The following is a 20,871-nucleotide window of genomic DNA, read 5'->3' on the forward strand; positions in this document are numbered from 1 at the left end:
TATAGAACTTGTTTCATTTTATTTTCATTTTATTTTCTACTCTTAATCGACAGATCAGATTTTTCAACGAGAATCTTGCTGTTGGGCCTTACTTACCATTCAGGAAATATCAGTTTGGGTGTTTGTTCTTCGCTGATTATGTGAAAAAAGTCTTTTTGGGCCCTACTTACATCTATATGATGCAGCCTGAATAGACTATTGACTGTGTACCATGGAAAAAGAGCTCACTTGGTGAATCAATATTGATGAATTAATTGAGCTAATTTTTCCATATATCTCCAGTGAACAATATTCTGACTTCAACGTTGTTTCAAATGCTTGTGGGACAGGGGGACACAAAAAGATGGCTGTCTGGACTGCTGATCATTAATCAAGAGTGTAGACTACCATAAGCATTGTGTTCTAGAAGCTGTAGTGTGCACACCTACTTCATTATAGTCCTCTTGAAATGCTGCAAAGCAGTCATGATATATTTGGTCAGAATTTATTCTCACAGGTTGGAGGAGAAAGCTTAAAAATAACCCGGACTAAATGGGCCCTTTTTCCACCGATCCCCGTTCCAGTTTCTTAGCTTGTGGGCTTTAAGTACACATCTTTTGCTACATTTTCAGATTGTATTAAAGCATTTCATATAATGATTAGAAAGACAGTGGTTTTAGGGAGCGTATCATCAATGCCAAAGATCATCATTGGTGGAGGCAGAAAAGAGGAGCTTTTAAGAGCTTCCTGAAGTGCGTAGGTTGCTTTGTACTTGAGGTGTAAGGATAGAGTATTGTAATAGGCAGTTACAGCACAAAAGAAATATCAGTTCGGAGCTCAGGAATTTTTGAACCTCAACCTGAATTTTACTACTGAGACCACTTTGCCCACCTGAAATGGCGAGTAAGTTCAGGTCAGGCAGGATGATTGTTTACTCTGCAGACTTTTATTTTGTGATTTAATTGCCTACCTACCTTCAGACGGCCTAAGGCTTTGGCCCAGAATCCTGTTCATGGTCCATTTGCGGTGAAGAATGCAAAAGCATGGGAAATCTGGAAAATAAACAAAGTGATGATCTAAAAGCATAAAGAGATAATGGTTTTAAGAAGGATGAATCAGACGGGCAACTAGACGTGCTATTGCTGCTACTGTGTTAACTGCTATTATACCACTAAGATGATACTGCTAAGGTCAACTTCCACAACCCAACTTCCTCTCCTATTATTCACTGACATTATTCTTGTATCTGAGCATATAAAGCACTTCGCTGCCTTTTGGCTTTGTTCACGCTATAGTAATACCATACACACTGAAACATACTTAAGGTCATAGACACAACCATCAATCTTTGAGATAATCAAGCATATTTTGCTACCCTCTGATAATTTAGTTTACACTCCAGACTTAACTTAGAAAATGGGACTGATGAGAATGAAGCCATGGTAAATCTCTAAAAAATTTCGGGACATTGAAAACATTTAAATGTTTGAGCTCATAAAAGTTGGGCAAGCAAGGTTTTACTCCTGCCAAGCGATAGAACTATGCTAAAGATCAATGCAAGAGAAAGATAGTCTGGATTGCTACCCTGAGCCAATAGTTAGACTCCTTGCAAGCATTCTCCCATCACCTTTTATGTGTTTCATGGTAGATGGGCAAGCTCTGGTGTTATGTTATCTCTAGGCATTGGTTTTAAAACTGACCAAGTATCATCAAGATATTTGTGTATTTGACAGATGACATTGCATACGGCTGGGTCCAAATGAGGCGGCACAGTGGGCAAAAGAATGATGGACTGGAAAGCTAACCTGAGTTACTGGCAGTGAGTGGTTAGACTTAATAAAATCCTTCCATCAATGTTTTTGCAGCGCATGTATGCTCAGACCTGGGCTCTGTTCTCTCTGGGCCACTGAAATCATGCTACACCTGACTGAAGAGCCCCAGTTAACATGAACCTGTTCTTGGGAAGCTTGTGTTGCAGGGAGGATCTGGCATGGCAGTTCAGGTGGACTGTTCATATTGGAACGGGGTCAAGGCTGATTTGCATATGGCAGGGCCCAAACTAAGGTGGCATGGTGTGCAAAAGAACAATGGGCTTGGATGCTCCCCTAAGAGATACCTAAAGGTTAAACATATTGCATCTCCTTTTGTGTGCTCCATTGTAGATGGCCAGCTATGGGGAGATGTTATTCCATGGATTTGGGTTTAAAATTGGCCAAGTAGAATACCAACGTGAATTCAAAGTAATTGTCTAGTTGCCAGATTACCTTTATTGGGTTGTAAATAATAGCTTTTGCAGGATGAGAATGATAACTGCAAGTTTTTATGGATTCTGAGGGTAGCCTTTTCATTGATAGGCCTTGACTGAACCAGAATTGTAGGTTCTTGATATTACATTATATTTCAGGGCTTCATCCAAAAGATGGGGTCCATTTAAATAGACATTGAGCCAGAGATACTGAGTTCTCTGCCATGATCTATGTCCTTGCCTCTTTAGGCACCAGAATATTATGCCTTATGCAGACCTAGATGTTTAGAAAGTACTTATTTATGGTCTGTCAGCCTTCACCGCCATCTAAGTGTTGTCAGTATACGTTTGAAGATGTAATGTAGTCTGACTCTGAGATTATTGGATGATGCTTTCTGACTCTGAGATTATTGGATGATGCTTCTCAATATTCTCAGAGTCAGACTGTATGTACATGTTGTAAAGAGGTATGGAACCTGCAGAGCCCTATAGGTTCATAAAAATAACGTGCGCAAAATCAGGCTAACAAAGATCTAGGCACTTTTTGTTATCTACATTTCAGAAAATATTGTATCTATTCTTTTGCCTCCTTCTGACACTACCTTACTTCTTCCAGCTTCCTGATTCAATAATGAAGAGCCTTCTGTTTAAATGAAATCTTCTTAGAATGGTGACATAAAAACAACTTGGCCCTCGTATCTCTACAATTAAGAAGTCTCTGTACTAGGAAATTCTCTTCATGTTCTCTGGGCAGGTAACACGACACTAGGACCCTCTCCTGCTTGGGCTGTCATAGGTCCTAGTCTGAAAGCAGAGAGACATGGAGGGCAATTCCTTGAGGAAAGTGTGACTATAGGGTGCCTCACCCCCACTCCTGAGGTATTCTCAAAGACTACGTATGGGCAAATATTATCACTGCCCCTGTAAACTTTTTTGGCACTACTCGGCCATCTGCTAATTTGACCTATTATCCAGGGAGGTACTGATCTGTTACCCTGATGAAAGCCCTAGACCTTCTAAGGCATTAGAGTAGGGCTGAGACATGTTGGTTTGATATAGGGTGATAGGACCATAAAAGTCAACACTACCCGTAAGCTGTTGTTTTTACTCTCCCCACCATCTCCACGAATAAAGGGATACCTAGATGAAGGTGAGGGATTTCTAATCTCTAGTTAAGCCCCCAGGTCAACCTTCTAATAAGTGCTCACTGAAATACTGTTGAGCCCACACAGACTTTTTGGAGTCAGGGTGAACCCAATGATGAAGCATGACACTACTAGTATGTGTGAGGGTGTTATATAAAAAGGAATGTTTCCCTTCTCAGCACTAGTCACGAAGAGCTAGAATACCTACTTGGGGTGACACACCCCTCTATCATGTGTCCCCTGCATTGGAAAGAACGACACCCTTGACCTTTGGTGGGTTACTTGTTGGTTAAATTGATTTATTTGGGAGGACGTATCCCTCCATATCCCCTTCGCACATGAAGGGTCCTCTCAACCCTCTAGATCCAGCATGGTCTCCTTTGTTTTAGATCTAAAGTTGATCACTAGTCCTCAGTGGCCAGCTGGGTCCTCTTGAAGTCATTAGCACGTCTGCTGTTTGTGTACCTTGAGCAGGCAACCAACCTCTTGTCCCTTGGAACGAAGTTCCAACCCTGTGTACAGTGAAGAGTCCTTCAGTTTTTTCCTTCCAGCATGAGCTTCTTTGTTTACATGCAGGGGTGGGTGAAATGTTTCATTCCGCCCTCATAATTGGCGGAGTTTGGCGACTCCGCATTACTCATGTAACCCAGAGTTCTGACAAGTTTCCACCAATCGCTGCATGGCTGAGTTTTTTCCTGCGTGGCACCAGAAATGCAAGTGAGATTTGGCGTCCCCTAAAACCACTTTTACAGGAGCTGTCGCATTCAGAGGGCTGTTTCTCAAGTAGATTTGCTGCTGCTCGAATATATTTTCTACTCAAGAGGAAGCAAAATCAACTTGAATGGCTGCATGCTCTTGCTCACCGCATGGTGCTGTTCTGGCCTATTGTTCAGCACTGCTCATGCTACTGGTGCTAAATTGCAGTGCAACATGCATATTTCCACCCATTGGTGGAACTCTGTGAGTTTTTCTGTAACAATTCGGAATTCTGTAGAGTGAAACTCCGCAAGTTCTACCCACTCTATTTACGTGTTATTTTCACAGGTCCAAGAAATTTTTAATGAGGTAGTGGAGAGGCGGCAGTCTTATACTGTGCACCAGTCAATGATTGGTGACTTTCTCCCACTCAGTCCTATCTGCTTGCTGCTACAACATTCCCAGAAATCCTAAATCCAAAATAGCTAACCTCTTCTCCGATCAGAAGAGACTCTATCTAATTGAGGAGGCGGTTTAACAAGATCCAATGTCTCCTTACTTTGTCACAGCAAAGAACAGTTCCACCTGTAGCATTAAAGACACAACGTCTAGGATGGGATGGCCCTGTAAATCAGTTGGGACAGATACTGCTAGACCCTTTCAACACCTACCAAGTTAATAGAGGTATTGTGAAGGGGTGTCCTGTGCTCTGCCTACTGTTTATGTCCCTCTTCCAGATGGTTTATCCCTCATAAATGGTCAGTTGTTGACAGCACCCTTGCATTCCTTGACTCGGAAGTCAAGCTATTGTCACCTAGAGAGCAGGAAATATGTATTAAACCTCTAGACATGAAATGAGTGGCAAAACTGTTTCTAAGGCAGTTTTGGATCTCGCAGCAAAATGCACATTTTTATAAGTTCCTTTCCACTAAACATATCAAAAATCCATTTTCATCATGAAATTACATTTTTAAAGCTAAGTGTAAAACCACTTTGAATAATTTTACTAGTTTTGTCCCAGATAAAAGTATAAATGGAGGGTTTACTTATACCAAGGCGTTTTCATGGGAAATGTAGTAAGACCTAAACAATGAAAAACATTTTTGTATAATTAGCCACTGTAAGGCACAACATTTTCAATATGTAGTGTGCCACCTTTTACATATTGAACATCCAGTGCAGTCAAATCACAAGGCATATGTCAGTTGATAACTTGCTAATGTATGAAAATAGGTTGTAATACATGGCATGGGGTACATTTCCTTTCTATGAGTCACTGCAGTGATTTTAATCCAAAGCCCCACCAGAACACAGTGGTTCTCTTGGCAGCCATATGCATTTGTGATATATGTAGGTGGTGGGCAACGTATGACATTTAACACCCACGCCACTGGAGCAATTTCTGTGCAACATACCTGGGCCATTTGTTTCTCTCTCTCTTTTTTCTCACTCTCAATCCCATTCCCCTTTTCCTTCAGTATTGAGTTATGCATATTCCTCTTTAGTTCAGCAGTCCACCGTCCTGGGCAGTGGAGTGCATTATCATTAGAATCTATCAGACATACCTGGAAATTATGACAGGAGAAAAAGAAAAATAGCAGATGACAAAGAGCCCTTTGCCTTTCCCAATATCATACAACAATAAATTCCTGCGAATCTTTTTTTTTTTAAAAAGTACCATTTAGTAACTACGTTTAAGTTTTGGGTGATTACCACAATTTTACATGGCTTCTAGCAGCAACATTGACATGAAAAAAGTAGCTCTTAGCATTAAAACATGCATTTGTTGTTTTGGACATTAGATTATTTGCACTGGAAGCCTACTTCGAAATGCAGCATTTTGTTTTGAAAATTGGTTAAGAACTATATGAAGACAATCAATTGGATGCATAATTTTATTTAAATAACATATAATATTGTTTTGTGTTCTTATGGGTACCTCCAATATTTATATTTACATGTGTGGAATTATTGTTTTCTCACAAATTTGTCATTAGTGCAAATTCTAAATCAGCCTGTAAATCTGAAGTAGAATAATCAGCACACTCCAACCACTGCATTCTATCTCTAAAAGTGCAAGTCCTTTTTCAGATATAGGACTTTGTACACTGTACACCATGAAATCTAATTTGTACAGAGAGATTTTCAGTGATTTTAGTGAATTTGCCAACTTATGTTTGCATGCTTTTCTCCGGTATTGTCATTGCCTTTAAGAAATTCTCTTGCGTGCTTCATTTTCCATTGTGTAACCTTGTATAAGGTATAAATTAAGAAAGATAAAAGTTACATTTAATAAATGACCCCATCAGGTCCTGAACCTCCCTCGGATCTGCAAGTGTTTGGGCAAGAAGAAAGTACATTGTATCTGTCCTGGAAACTGCCACCCGGGGGCTACAAAGCATTTCAGGTGAGTGGGTTTTGTTTTTACAATATAAAAGGCAACAATTTGAGCAAGTGTGTCTTTCTCTTATTGTACTACTATGTTAGTCCTTACTTGCAGCAGACTTATGGTTTACTAACTAATAAGCTAGAAGTACTTCAGTAGTCACTGCAAAATCAGGCCTCTTGTTTTTAAAGTTTAAACTTCGCCTCGTGGACGTCATTTGCTCTATAAAAAACAGAAACGTTTACACAGTAGAACAATTACCTTGTTGCAGAAAGAAGGTGGGAAGGGGGCAAGACCATAGCAATGCATTACAGTTAAACAGCAATTTACAGTCAGTGGTGCATGAAGTGTGTTATGCAGTATCAGTCGATGTGAAAACAAATTCAAGGCACAGCGCACCTGCGCACCTACTAGACCAGGTATGGTAATCTGATATCCAATCCTCAAGTAGCCTTTTCTCTTTATTCGACCTCGTGGGGTTCTCAGTTCATGATAAAATGTTCAAGCCATTATATTCAACAAGAGTGTACAAGCAACACTTTAAGCCAATAAGGCTATTAAACATTAGCCAGAGATTGTCAGTTTAGCCCAAGAGTAGGAACAGGATGCCCCAAAAGTAGGGGAGAAATACTTAGCACAATGTGCTTCAAGAAAGTCAGAGCAAGAAAGTGTAAAAACACAAGGTTCAAAAATTAAAGATTTAATTTAGACCATTTCTAGAATTGAAGATATTGGTATTGGTAGCTCCAATCTGGAGTCCAGACAACTAGCTCTCTGAGTAACTCTGGTAGTCCTGGGTTCAAGAGGTTGAACAGGCCTGAAGCAGCAGGGCAGGACTCCTAGGCCTCAATGCAGGCTTCAGGATGCAGAGCAGTCCTTCCAGGCTTAGCAAATCAGTCCTCTAAGTACACAGCATGCCCCAGTAGCAAGCAGTCCTCTAAGAGCCCTTTAACAGGTCCAGAAAATGAACTGAAGATTGGGTCTGGAGTCCTATTTTTATACTGGGTACTATCTTTGAAGTAGAAGTTTGTAGGGAATTCCCTTTTAAGTGCTGAGAGTTTCCTACCTTCCCTACGCTGGCTCCAGCATGAGTTCATGAACAATGAGGTAGTATGAAGTCCTTTGTATGAAGGCAGGGCACAGCCTATTGACTTGAAAGTGGGGCAGTGCCTAGCTCCACCCCCATCCTGCCAGTGATGACCCATCCAGGCAAACCTAATCTCTCTATTGTGTGACTTTCTGGGAGGAATAAACAAGGTCTAACTGCCAACAACACCCAGTTATGTGACCCAGGAACTGGGTGCAGGCACAAGTAGCTAGGGCAGAAAAATGCAAATGTTCTAAAACAACACAAAAAGATGATGGACTGAATGCTGAACATTGTCAAACATGCATCCCCAGTACTGAGATCCTGAGCTAAATCCATCGCTTTTCTTTCTCTCCATGCCATTCAAGTTTGGACCCAGCCATACGCAAATCAGTCTTGATCCAACTCCCCATGGGAACAGTCCAGGCAAACTGCCAGACCAGGTCCTCCCTGGACTGGAAGCAAGCTTCCTGGGACCAGGTTCAAGTCATCATTCCATATCAGCCAGGCTAGCTTGAATCCAATTGCATAGTGAGAATGGAACCCACGTGTGGGCATACCCTTCCCACTTAGGGTGACTGTAGCAACACAAAATGATGATGGACAGAATGCTGAACATTGTCAAATATTCTACCAGTACAGAGATCTGGGCCTAATTCCAGTGTTTTTTTCTCACCATGTCAGTCTAGTTTGAACTCAGCCATATGCAATTCAGCCTTGACCCTGCTCCTCATTGGATCAGTCCAGACAAAACTTCCAAGCCAAGTCTTCCCTGGACCACAAACAGGCAACATGGGACCTTTTTTTGGGTATTCTTTTTGCATGTGTCACCCCAAGTGTGAAGGGGATGCCCAGAGGTGGGTCCCATGCTTGCCATGCCACTGGATTCAAGTTATCTTGGCTGATGAAGGGTCATACCTGAAGCTGGCCCTAGGATGCTTGTTTCCGGTCCGTAGAGGACCTGACATGAAAGTTTATGCTGGACTGTTCCCTTGGGGAGCAGGGTCAAGACTGATTTGTATATGGCTAGGTCTAAAGTGGGGTGGTGGGGTGAGCAATCAAACAATGGCTTTAGGCCCAGCCCTTTGTACTGGGAGTGACTGTTTAACATTTTTCAGCATTCAGTCCATCAATTGTTCTTTTTGCATTAGTCACCCCAAGAGGGACATGCATACCCAGACGTGGGTCCAATGCTTGCCATGCCACTGGATTCAAACTATCCTGGCTGATGAGGGGTGATACCCCGAAACCGGACCAGGGATTCTTGTTTCTGGTCCAGGGATGACCTGTCTTGGCAGTTCGGGTTGGACTTTTCCCATTGGCGGCAGGGTCAAGACTGATTTGCTTATGGCTAGGTCCAAACTGGGGTGGCGTGGTGAGCAAAAAAACAATGGATTTCTGCCCAGATCTCTGTACTGTTCAGCATTCCTTCCATTTATTGTTCTTTTAGCACTTTCTAAAAGTGGCATTTTGAAAATGGTAACCAAAAACCTACTTTACCATTAAAGATAATTTTAAATTGCTATTTCTTAGACACCAACCATGAATTACCTTTCTGCTTCTAATCAAAAGTTGGTACTTAATAATTGTAATAAGCAAACCAGTGTTATCCTATAGGAGAGATAGGCTTCACAGGAGTTTTTCACTACCAGGACCTGTAAAACGTTATGGTACATGTCCAACCTTTTAATTACAATGTACCCTGGACTATGGGTTACCTCTGGCATACCCTAGGGGTGATTTATATGCAATAAAACAAGAGTTTAAGGCTTGGCAAGGTAGTTATTTTGCAATGCTGAATTGGCAGTATAAAACCGCATTCAGGCTGCAATGGCAGACTTGGGTCATGCCATGTTTTAAGGGGCTAATTAAGTGGTTGACACAATAAGTGCTGCAGGCCCACTAGTAGCATTTAATTTATAGGCCCTGGGTATATGGCATACGATTATTCTAGGGGCCTATAAGTAAATTAAATATGCAATTAGGTGTAAGCCAATTTTACCATGCTTTAGAGTGAGAGCACAAGCACTTTAGCACTAGTTAGCAGTGGTAAAGAGCCTAAGGCTATCAGAAATTAATAAAAAAATAGGTGGGTGAAGGCAACATGTTTGGGTGACATTTCTAACAGCATCTCATTTTCCTTTAAGGAAAAAATGATGCATTCTGAAAAAAAGGATTGCTTTATTTAAAAGCAATCACAAAAATGGAGGTCTGCTCACGCCTGCAGGTCAACATCACTTCGATGGCAGTGAATGGCAGTGCGCTGCACTTTGCCACTGACCTCATTAATATTTCAAACCTACCTATCAGTACATAGGCGGGTTCACAAAATACCAAACTGGTCACAAATTGCTACAAATATTTTGCTTCCTGTTTTTAGTACATATGGCTCTAAGCGCCTCTGTTAACACCACTGAATCAATTTGATCAATACCTCACTGTCTTACGTACTTATCATGGAATACCTACAACTATTCAAGTCCCACCCTCAATGTAAAAAAATTACTAGTTGTACCCTGCTGATCTGAATACCGTTTGCAGTCTCAAATCTTCCCTTCTTGGCCGAAGTCATAGAGAGGTACATAGAGTACCAGCTCTAACATTACATAGAGGAAAACAATCTACTATTCTAGCTCTAGTCAGGCTTTAGCCCTGAATGCAGCATGGGGAGGGCAATTTAAACATATTTTATGACCCTATCTGAATCCCAGCTAAGGGGACTCCTGCCTCTGTAACCTCCTTGAATTATCAGCCGCGTTCAAAAATGTGAACCATGCCACACTCCTGAAAATTCTTAAAGAGAGAATGAGAAGGCAAAGTGCTGGACTCAGCTTTTCATCATATTTAGAAAACATTAATAAAAGCATAATAAAATGGCCAACTTCTCCTGTTTCTCAATGATGATACAACAAACGGTTTTACAGCGCTCTCTTCTCTCTACTACCATTTTCAACTTCTATATGCAACCACTGTTGTCCAAACTCGTTACCTTTAATATCTTATAGTAATTTCCACTAATGATTCCCAGCATAATCTAACATTAACCTCTCCGAGGTATGCTGAATTTATAACCAAACTCCTTGAGGACAACCAAACCTGGATAACATAACACCTTGCATCATCTGAAACCCTTTTACTACACTTATTCCCTAAGACAAACCTTTCTAAACTCTCCTCTCTGACTCCTCCCCTCCAAAACTCCTTTTTACTCATCCAAAAAATCTTCCTACTGCGAAGACCTAAAACATTTTTTAAAAATCCTTCACTCTTTTATACCTCCACTATCCTTTTCAATCAAAATTAGCAGACTAACATGTCCACTTCTCAAATTCCATATTCAACTATACTAATACACTGCCCAAATAACTGAATAACATATATACTCAAATTACTTCATATTTATACTATACTACTTTTTAACACTAATCCTTTATGGGTTCCGGAGTGGCATGCTACTCGCCAGAAAAGCGCTTCAACACCCATCAGGGGTAACAAGTGCTATATGAATGCAAATCTTTCTTCCCCTTTTATCCCTCCGCTATCCTTCTCACTCCAAGTAACAGACTAATATCCACCACTGAAATTACCTCATATTTCACCATATTAATTCACCACTAATCCTTTATAGGCTTCCTGAATGCGTCAACAAGTGATAAATTAATACAAACCTTTGTCCTCCTCTATCCTTCTGCTATCATTCCAAATCCAAATAACTGACTAACCTATCCACCACTTAAAAAGTACTTGCATGTTTCACTATGCTAATTCAACACTATTCCTCTATGGGTCCCGGAGTAGCATGCTACCCGCCGAAAAGAGCTTCAACGCCTCGTCAGGGGTAGTGAGCGCTATATAAATGCAATTACAATACAATACAATGTAGGAACAACCTCGCACTGTAGTGGCAGAGACCTAGTTGGCCCGCCAACGGGGCTGGTGTCCAGCAGCATTCAGGTGAGAACTCTTGCTGTCTCCCTTCAATGATGCCTCGGGCCGCTGCAGTCTCGAGCATAACCCAGAATGAGATTATTGTCGTCCGATCTGTGCAATTATGTATTGAATAGCAGGCATGTGTAAGGTAGATTAAACATAGAGGCCAAACAAGCATTGGTAGTGCTAATAGATCCAGCTTTAATGTGCTACCATACATTCTCACCAGCTCACCACTCAATCTTCCTTCACATGAGCATATTCTTTTATTGCTTATGTACTGAAAATAGGAGCATGAACCAGGAAAAGCCATTACAGTGGCACATGGGCAATACCAAGAGTGCCAGAGAAAAGGAATGAAGCATGTAAGAGGGCACGTAAGACTGTAGTCAAGAGCAGAGATATCCAGGACAAGTGCCTCTAAATTCATTGTGTACGCTGCAAAGGGTTTTAAACATGATCTGTTTATTTGATGGTTGCCTGTGGCTGAAGTCCAACTTAGATTTACCTGAAGTGCGCCAAAGTAAATTAAATAACAGATGATGTCAGCTGCAATTTGCACAATCTGAAGGTGACTTATAAGATCAGAGGATGATATATGAGGTATGCCAAGAAATACTACTGTTAGAACAGGAATGCCATATGCATGATGTACGGATGTGTCCCTTGCTCAGTGTGCCTGAACTGCATACCCGTGATCCTGTATTTAAAATGTTGTTGGTCATGCCACACTCTAAACCTGTGTGCATGATTTGACCCTGTCCTGGTCTTTTGATAATGATCTGGACCTGATCCTCAATCGGGAGGCACCCACGAAGTGCATCCTCATAGCGACAGTGGACTACTGTCTCTAGCCGTGGGTTTTACGTGTGGACCGCAACCATAGCAGTGTGCCATGGTTGGAGAATTACAGTGACAGGCTTTTACCAGTGTGATTTGAAGGCAGGCTTACAGGTCCATTTATATAGAATTCCGCTGCTCATAATGAACCTCATTTCATGCATGTGTATGTGCGTGTGTGCTAGAGTTAGTAGTGCCCCATGCACGGGCGAAAGAGGTCTGCAGGTTCAAATTTGGATGCTCACAGATTGGACCAGAGTACAAGATCGAGGCAAAGCTTCTTACTCCAGACCGCATATATGTTGGCATCTCCTAGACAGGATAGATGAGCAGCCGATGCTCTAGTGAGGAAAGAGGAGACATTCTTTATATAGAAGTGCCAGGGTCCTTTCTGATACATGGGGCTGTAAATGACTCTGACTGCAGCTGCCATTTGAAAAATGGCAGAGGCGACAGGGTGAGACCCACAGTATCTGTTGTTAGAGAAAGAAACCCTTTCAAGGGGCACAGATTCTTGTCTCTCTTCTTGACCTCGTGCAGAGGGGGTCATCAATAGCTGGATGCAGTGGACTGCTTGTGTGGTAGGCCTGACTGAAGCTGGGATAAGCACCTGCTGGTGGCCCATGTCTCCCACAAGTGGACTGTGTGACTGCAACACTGCCAAGTGTGATGCTGGGTCAGAGCCAGTCCACAAGATTAAGTGACACTGGAGGTGCTCTGGAGCACCTTGTGAACAATCAATGTTGTCAGCATTTTGTGCCGAAGATAGAACTTGGCATCTGCTACAGTGAACAATGTGGCCTGGATCATCAAGAAGAAGCATCAAGTACTCACTGGGGTGTTGGAGTGAGCAGTGTTGTGATTCAAGTACTCACTGGAGTGCGGTAGGATTAAAGCCACCTCACAAAATAGAGCCATTTGCAGTGCTTAGGCTTGTTCCTTGGAAATGAAAGGGTGGGGAGGGAATCTGCATGTACTAATTACCTTTCACACTGGGCCTGGCCTGATAAGGCTTACTCCCACAAAAAGCAAGGAGGACAGCCAGACATCTGGAGTCAGTCACTGCAGGGTCTCTAGTATGATGGTGTAGAAGGCAGGTATCCGGCAGCTTAAATCCCCTGAACAAGGAAGGAGTCTGTTGTGAACTTTCTGTACCTGGGAATGAATTCAACAGAGGAATGTCCAGCTGGAAGGAGCAGCCACCTGACTTTTCTAAAGTGATGGACTTAAAGACGTTTGGACTCCAGCTGGCACCCAGGGACTAGGAGGGTTTCTTCAGGGCCAGTGGTGCTAGGCCTTAAATATTCTGAGGGACATTAGAGGGATGGACTTTCTTAGGTGAGCTATGGAGAGTTCCGAAGGGTGTTTTGTGGACTGCTCCTGCAGATGAGTGACCTCCATTAGTAGGGATCCACTGACTCAACTGCTGACACAGGTGCCCTGCAGGAGGGCCGAGCCATGGGGCCTGGGAAGTGCGATAGAGAGGGCATTCTGCTGGTGGGCTGCAGTGAGTATTCAAAGGAAGCCCTCATTGAAGGCCAGTAGCTGCTGGCATGGCTGACATGAGTCATGTGCGCAGGAGCGGTATGCTGTGGTCACGCGGCGAGGAGGAGTCATTAAAAAAAATTAAATATACCTTTCTGCTGGGTCCCGCGTCTTCTCTGCTCCTCTTTCCTGCCTTCGACAGGAACAGGAAGCAGGCAGCCAGGCTCCGGCCCCTAAGCCAAACACAATGCTACAATGCAGTGTTGTGATTGGTCTGGAGCACCGTGACACGGTGCTCAGCCAGGGACATGTTCCCCATGCAGGCTGTATTTCAGCCTGCATGGAGAAGGGCAAAGTGTGCATGACTGGTTTGGGCGGCCTGAGAGGGCCGTCCAAACAGTCTTTGCTTGGAGAGCAGAGCTGTAATGCCCACTCACCCACCCGCACACCCTCAAAACAAACATAAAATGGTAATAACTAAAAGTTATTACCAATTTTGGCTTCTCGCACTGCGAGAAAGCAGTGGGGCAACACTCTTCCGTGATAGCAGAGGAGCTGCCCCTGTTGAAGGCTGGTGCCAGGTGTCCAGGCAGAGAAAAGGAGCAGCATCAGGAGCAGTGAAACCAAGCTCCATGAAGAAAAGAAAAATCTAGAGTCCGGAGGTTTGAAGAAAATACTCCTGTTAGCTAGAGTTGGTCACCATGAGTGAGCAAATTGGCACAATGGAGCAGAGCAGACAGCCTAAGAAGTTTGGTCCTTGGGAGGATTAGGTAGGGACGGAGTGCACAGTTCTTTTTTGCTATTTCCTACAATACTCCAGGGGAGGACCAGTGTTCTGGGGATCTATGCGAGTATTAGGAAATGGAATGGGCCGCTGTGGAGTCCTCTCTCCTGAATAGATACTGGGCCACAGAGACTCCATCCTACTGGCCCTGACAGACCAGCTCAAGACAAGAGGCCAAGGCGAGCCATTCTTGGAGTGCAGCTGTGCTCCTTGCTTTAGCTGGTCCCTGGGGGGCAGCTGTTGTTGCTGGGGACCAAAGGGAGACCTGCCTGAGAGCGTTTCCCACCCCATGCTCGTGTCTGAGGGGAGCAGGTCAGGCCAGTTTTCAGCTTTCTTCCTATATGGACCATGGGCATGAGAATTTGGATGCCAACTCCTGCACCACCACAGAACAGTGTCAGCATAAAATGAAGAATTACAGTGAGAGGCCAGGCTCCAACTTATAAACCAAGACATTTCTTGGAACACCAAAGCTGTTCATCAATATTCTCACCACCCTGCACTGGACTTCCCTAAAAGCCCCCATGAGGGGTAAAAATTAGCATAATGCTCATTTGGGGTGTTCCAAGAATGGATAGGGAAACCACTAACAGTTTCAGATGGCTTTTGGGGGATGCAGGAAGTGCAGCAGCCGCCCTCCAGAACGATTGGTGGAAGTTGCCCTAAGTCTTCCAGGGGTTTATATTTATGACCCTGTGAGAGGTTCCATGCAGTTCCATGCACTCCAAGAGCTTTTGCTTTTGCACATGGTCTCTGGAGTGCAGGGACCCCAGTTGGTTGGTCCTAAAGCTGCAGTAGCAGTTTGTTACAGGTAGAAGAAGGACTTTTGCACATATTGAATTCCATTAACACTGCTTTATTAACAATGACAAAATGTATAATTAAATGTTATATGGTTAAATTAAGATCATGAAAATGTGTCATTGATAGCCACAAGGTTAAGAGTGAATCACTATGTAGTTGATTGAAAGTCATTGAAATGTTCTGAACTGCTTTATTGATAATCACAAGGTTAACAGTGGGTCCACAGCAGTCCTAAATGAATGTAATTGTGAGATGACAATATCCATATTGATTTTAATGATTTTGCATTAATTTTCTATGACATAATTTTGCTTTTATTAATGAGGGTGGCACCCTGGCAAAGTCAGAAGGCCTGCCATTATATTTCTATTCCCCAATCTTTTGTGTCTGGTGTAATTTGGTGTATTGTTATCTTAGGGTTCAGGGCGTACTAGGGGTGCAAAGTATTAGGAAGATGTCACAATAAGTATTTCCCTCTGGCAACAGGCACATCTTTGTAAATTAGTGCATTGTATTGACTAGTCTGGGCGTAACATTCCTTTTTATAAAAAACACTGACTGGACAATGATTTATTGGGTGTTGATTGTTTCTTACTAGTGAACTAGGGCCCCAGTCTAGACCACCTCCCATGAGTAGGCCTTGCACTGCTTTCATTTGCTAACCTGAGAGAGTCATGTACTTTAATGGGGAAAACCTAATATTGCAAACACAATACTTGTGAAGGACTCCGATCCTTATCAATTGATAGCCCACTTTCTTACAGGCAAGACATCTGAATCACAACTTAAATATCACAAAAGCGAGTTCAATTATGGCTCATGGTTATGTTTGTGCTCTGTTTTTGTGTTTGTGATTGGACTTCTGTAGGGGGTAGAGAGATGGGGAGAGAGGGAGCACACCAGACATCACCTGCAACAAAGACATGGCATATTACTTTTGATGAAGGCATTGACACTGGCTTGCCTGTGGAATACCTATGTTGTCGGAGCTGATATTTCCACAGAGTCAGCTCTGACAACATAGGTATCACACAGGCAAGCCAATCTCAGTGCTTTCATCTGGTACTGAGAAGTGTGGGATTCTGTATATGTTGCATTCCTCATTACGTACAAGCAGAAACAAAGAGAAGAGAAATCTCTATTTTTGCTCTGTTGCAAACTCCTCATGAAAGATACTGGAGTATTAGAAATTGAGTCTCTGGTTGGCAGAGGTATGCACCCTGTCCAAGTAGGGACCACAATACTAGGCAGGGTAAGTCAGATATAGCCCCTAAATTAACCTGTGCTCACCCTCCAGTAGCTTGGCTCATAGCAGTCAGGCTTAGCTAAAGAGGCAATGTATAAAGTATTTGTGCAACACTACAAACAAGAACACAGTGAAAACACCACAAAAAGACTCCACACCAGTTTAGAAACATTTATTATGATTTTATAAATAAAACAAGACCAAAACAACAAAACTCTAATTAGTAGAAGTTGAGACATGCATTTTTAAATATTAAATGTAAAAGTAGCTCTTAGAAGCAAGTAGTGCTCAAAGAGTTAATTGGTTGTGCTGGACCAGGACAAAGTCAAGAGTTTAGGGCACCTGCAATGGAGCGCAGGCCAACTACTGGACCCATGTAGGGCTGGCTGAGCTAAAGTATCTTCATCCTTATCATAGAATGAGATGCTTGGATGATCTCCATGCAGTTGGAGTGTTGTGGTGGATTTCTCCACACAACTGCAGCAATATGCCAGGTCCATTGAGCGAAGCACCGGTTCTGGGCTCGATGGTTCCAAAGGCAATGCGCCGGGTTCGTCCACACTGGAGGGGTGATTCATTAACCTTCTCCATGCTGTAGCTCGATTTGCTGTTTCCAAAGTGGTGGTTCCGGATGCGATGCAGTCGTTCTGAGTGTGATACTTTGATTCTGCTCCTGCAACAGCAGTGATGCATCTGTTCTGCTTCCCACAGACAGGAGATGCAACAGTTGAATGGGAGCAAACACCTGGGCCCACCTCCAATGGTCCAGGCACAGAAGCTGATGGTGAAACTTTGATATCCCTGAATCTCAAGAAACAGGAGGCAAGTCAACAAAACCCTTTGAGATCACTCTAGGTTCCAGGCAGAGTCTAGCTCTCAGCAGGGTCAGAAAGCAGCAAGCGGCAGGACGGCACAGCAGAAAATCAATTATTGCCAAGCAGCAGTCCAACAGAGTGACAGTCCTTGAAGCAGTGCAGCAGGTCTTCTGACAGTTTCTTTACAGATCCAGAAGTGTCTATTTGGTGAAGTCAGATACCCAGTAGTTATATTCAGTTGTGCCTTTGAAGTGGGAGAGATTTCAAAGAAGAGTCTTTAATGTTCACAGAAGCCCTTTCTTCCCACCCCTGGCTTCAGACAAGCTGTAAAGGGTAATCAGTCCTCTGTGTCAGGACAGGATCCTGCCTATTTAGGTGAAGGTGTCAGCCCCTACCTCCCTGCCCAGGAAGAGCCATCAGAATGCAGAGGAGTTTTCAAACACAACTAACCTTCCTGTGTTTGTGGCTGTCTAGAGGGACTGCACAAAGTGTAGCTGTCACCCACCCCAGATGTTTATTTGGAGACAGGCTGCCAGCACACAGAGCTGTAAGAGCAAAGAAATGTCCAGTTTCTAAAAGTGGCACTTCTAAAATAGCAATGTCCAATCCAACTTTACCAGTAAAGAGGATTTGCAATTACCATTCCCAAGATATGAAACATCACACAGCCACTTCTTTATAATCAGGAATTACAGCTTAAAAATGTATTAAGGAATTCCAAATGCTATCCTTTGAGAGGAGTAGGCCTCACAGTACTGGAAAACAAATGTAGGTGTTTTTCACTACCAGAACATGCAAACCTTAAAAGTGCATGTCCTACCTTTTACTTACACAGCACTATCCCCTATGGGCTACCCAGGGCATTCATTAGGGGTGACTTTGGTGTAATAAAAGAAGAGTTTAGGGCTTGGCAAAGGCTTTTAAATCCAAGTTGAAGTGGCAGTAAAACTCCACACACAGGCTCTGCAGTGGCAGGCCTGAGACATGTTTAAAGGCTACTTGTGTGGGTGATACCATCAATGCTGCAGTGCCACTATTAGCATTTCAGTTACAGGCCCTGGGTATATGGTATACCACTTGACAAGGGACGTACAAGTAAAATAAATATGCTAATTGTGTATACACCAATGTTACCATGTTTAGGGGAGAAGCACATGCACTTTGAGCACCCACAGGGCTCAGAGTCCTAAGGTCAACAAAAAGAATAAGTTAAAAGAGGAGGTAAGCAAGCAAAAGGTTAGGGGAAGAACACTGGATGGCTGACAGGTCTAACATGAAGCAAACATTGTTTTCCATTTTCTGTTGCAAAATAAGAGAAAGCGAAATTAAAACATCTGCTTCACTCATTACACATGCACAATGATTATGTAATGAGGCACCAGGAGTTCACAATTATAAATATTCTTTTATTTAGTAAAATATGCTAAGGTTATGCAAGATCACATGATGCATAGGTGCTAAATGTGCCTGAAATCTAAAAATACTGTTTGAGATGATTCTAGTGAATGAAAGTCTGTCTGAACGTGGTATGGTTCCTTTCATCAGTGTCATTTAAGTGTTGTTTTTGTCGCATCTTACAATAAAATGGAAATCTGACAGCCATTTTAGTAAGTGCTTTTGCAAATGAATGAGACTATTTGTTAAACTTTCATGAGATAAGCATCAGTGTACAGGTTGCCTAGCAAAGTGTACAGACATAATTGAGATCAGTTTCCTTATCATATAAAATTAATCATCCCAGGTTACCATCTTTCATTGGTAGGCGTGTAACTTTGAATCTACGGATTTTCTTCTCTATGTTTTTCCAATATAAATGAGTAAAAACTGCTCCAGATGCCGCGATGGTCACATATATCAGTACTCAGAGTGATGTTGATTAGGGATGTTTATTGTATGTTTGCAGTATGAAGTTTGTGCTAGTTTTTTTCTGTGGTTGGTGACTGCACGTAGCAAAATATTGATACAATATGGATAGATGAATTTTAACTAAGAATTAAATGCTGGTGGGCATATTTATGAGGCCTTTGCATCATGCTTACACCACACAATGTGGTACACGCACAACACAAACCACTCAGTCATATTTAAGAAGCCTTGCAAAGCCACTTTGCGTGGCTTTGAATGGCTTCACAAATATGGAGTAATGCAACTCAGCGTAAATCGCTGTGTTGCCTTACTCTGCACAAGGGAGGCATTCCATGGGCATTGCAGTGGGTGTTCCCATGCAACTCCAATGGTTTTTGATAAATTCAAGATTTACAAGGACTGGGAACATCTTTTTCCTTCCTGGGTGAGACGTATCTAGGAGAAATATATTTATTTCTCCTACTTTCTTCCTCTTTCTATTTGTGTTGCATTCTGCAGCAGAGGAAGAGCAAAATACCTCTATGGGATTTTTCTGTGCATGAAGGTGCCCCTTGCTGCACAAAAACAATCCTGTCTGTGGTGCAAGGGTCCCTGCATTGGCTCTAGACTGCCAAAACTGTGCCAATGCAGGGGGAAATTATAAGAATGCACTGTAGGCAGTACAGCAAGATAATTTGCTGTGCTGCCCTGTGCCACAATTCCAGTGAATATGCCCCTGGGTCTTTAGACTTTCCAAATGTACTTTAGATCATCACAGAACTGAATGGTGAGTTGGAGATGAAGTGCAAGAGAGAGGAGGGTTACAAAAGCAGGGGAAAAGAGGAAACAGAAAGAGAGGGAGACCAAGAGGCATGACGATAACGAAAGGGAGCAAGACAGAGAACGGAACACTGTGTGAGAGAGGAACTTTCATGCACATTTACTATGTACAATTTGAGGCTTGCATTCAGTGTCTTCTTGCTGGCGACTTCCCTCTGTAAACCTTCCACTTAACAAGTCCATGTTGAATGATCCATGCACTTCTAAATTGTCCTCTCTTTGGTCTTCATACTTATGAACTCTCTAGGAGCACCTTCTCTTTGGCTACCTGCGTAGCACCTCCCCTGCAGCTTTCTCGTCTTCCATTTAAGTACACCACTTTCCTTGTTTAATAAGGGTACATTTTAAGAGCAGATTGTATTTTGCTCCCTTGTGTCTGTAGTAAGCCTCTCCTCCCTTGTTCATTGTCTGATCAGGCTGCATAACGGCCACACTGAGTAGGCCTGTTGTCAATGTATAAAATATAAATATATATATGTAATGTTTTATTAAAAAAAGAAGGCAAAGGTTAAATGGATATTATAGTTAGGTATGGTAATAGGATTTTACTTTCCGTTAAAGAAATCTCAGAAATTTACTGAAAAACACAAAGGTTAAACCGATTTTATAGTTAAGTAAGGTAATAGGATTTTAATTTCTGTTTAGAAAAAACTAAAAATTCATTGCAAGAAACAAAAGTAAAAGTGATGGTAAAGGTAGGTGTTGTAAGAATATAAAAACGAATGCAAAAAAAACAGTGGCATT

At 42.4% G+C, this 20,871-nt stretch overlaps 1 protein-coding gene across 1 annotated transcript in view; it reads left to right on the forward strand.

Annotated features, from left to right (window-relative positions):
• Positions 1–20,871, forward strand: part of PTPRQ (protein tyrosine phosphatase receptor type Q) — a 1,452,710-nt gene that overhangs the window by 294,805 nt on the left and 1,137,034 nt on the right. Inside the window, exon 16 of the mRNA XM_086919596.1 lies at positions 6,375–6,472. Coding sequence (XP_086775722.1) covers positions 6,375–6,472 — 98 coding nt within the window. The remainder of the gene's footprint in view (positions 1–6,374; positions 6,473–20,871) is intronic.

The sequence above is a fragment of the Lissotriton vulgaris genome, chromosome 1_1 (assembly GCF_964263255.1).
Source record: "Lissotriton vulgaris chromosome 1_1, aLisVul1.2, whole genome shotgun sequence".
Taxonomy (NCBI): domain Eukaryota; kingdom Metazoa; phylum Chordata; class Amphibia; order Caudata; family Salamandridae; genus Lissotriton; species Lissotriton vulgaris.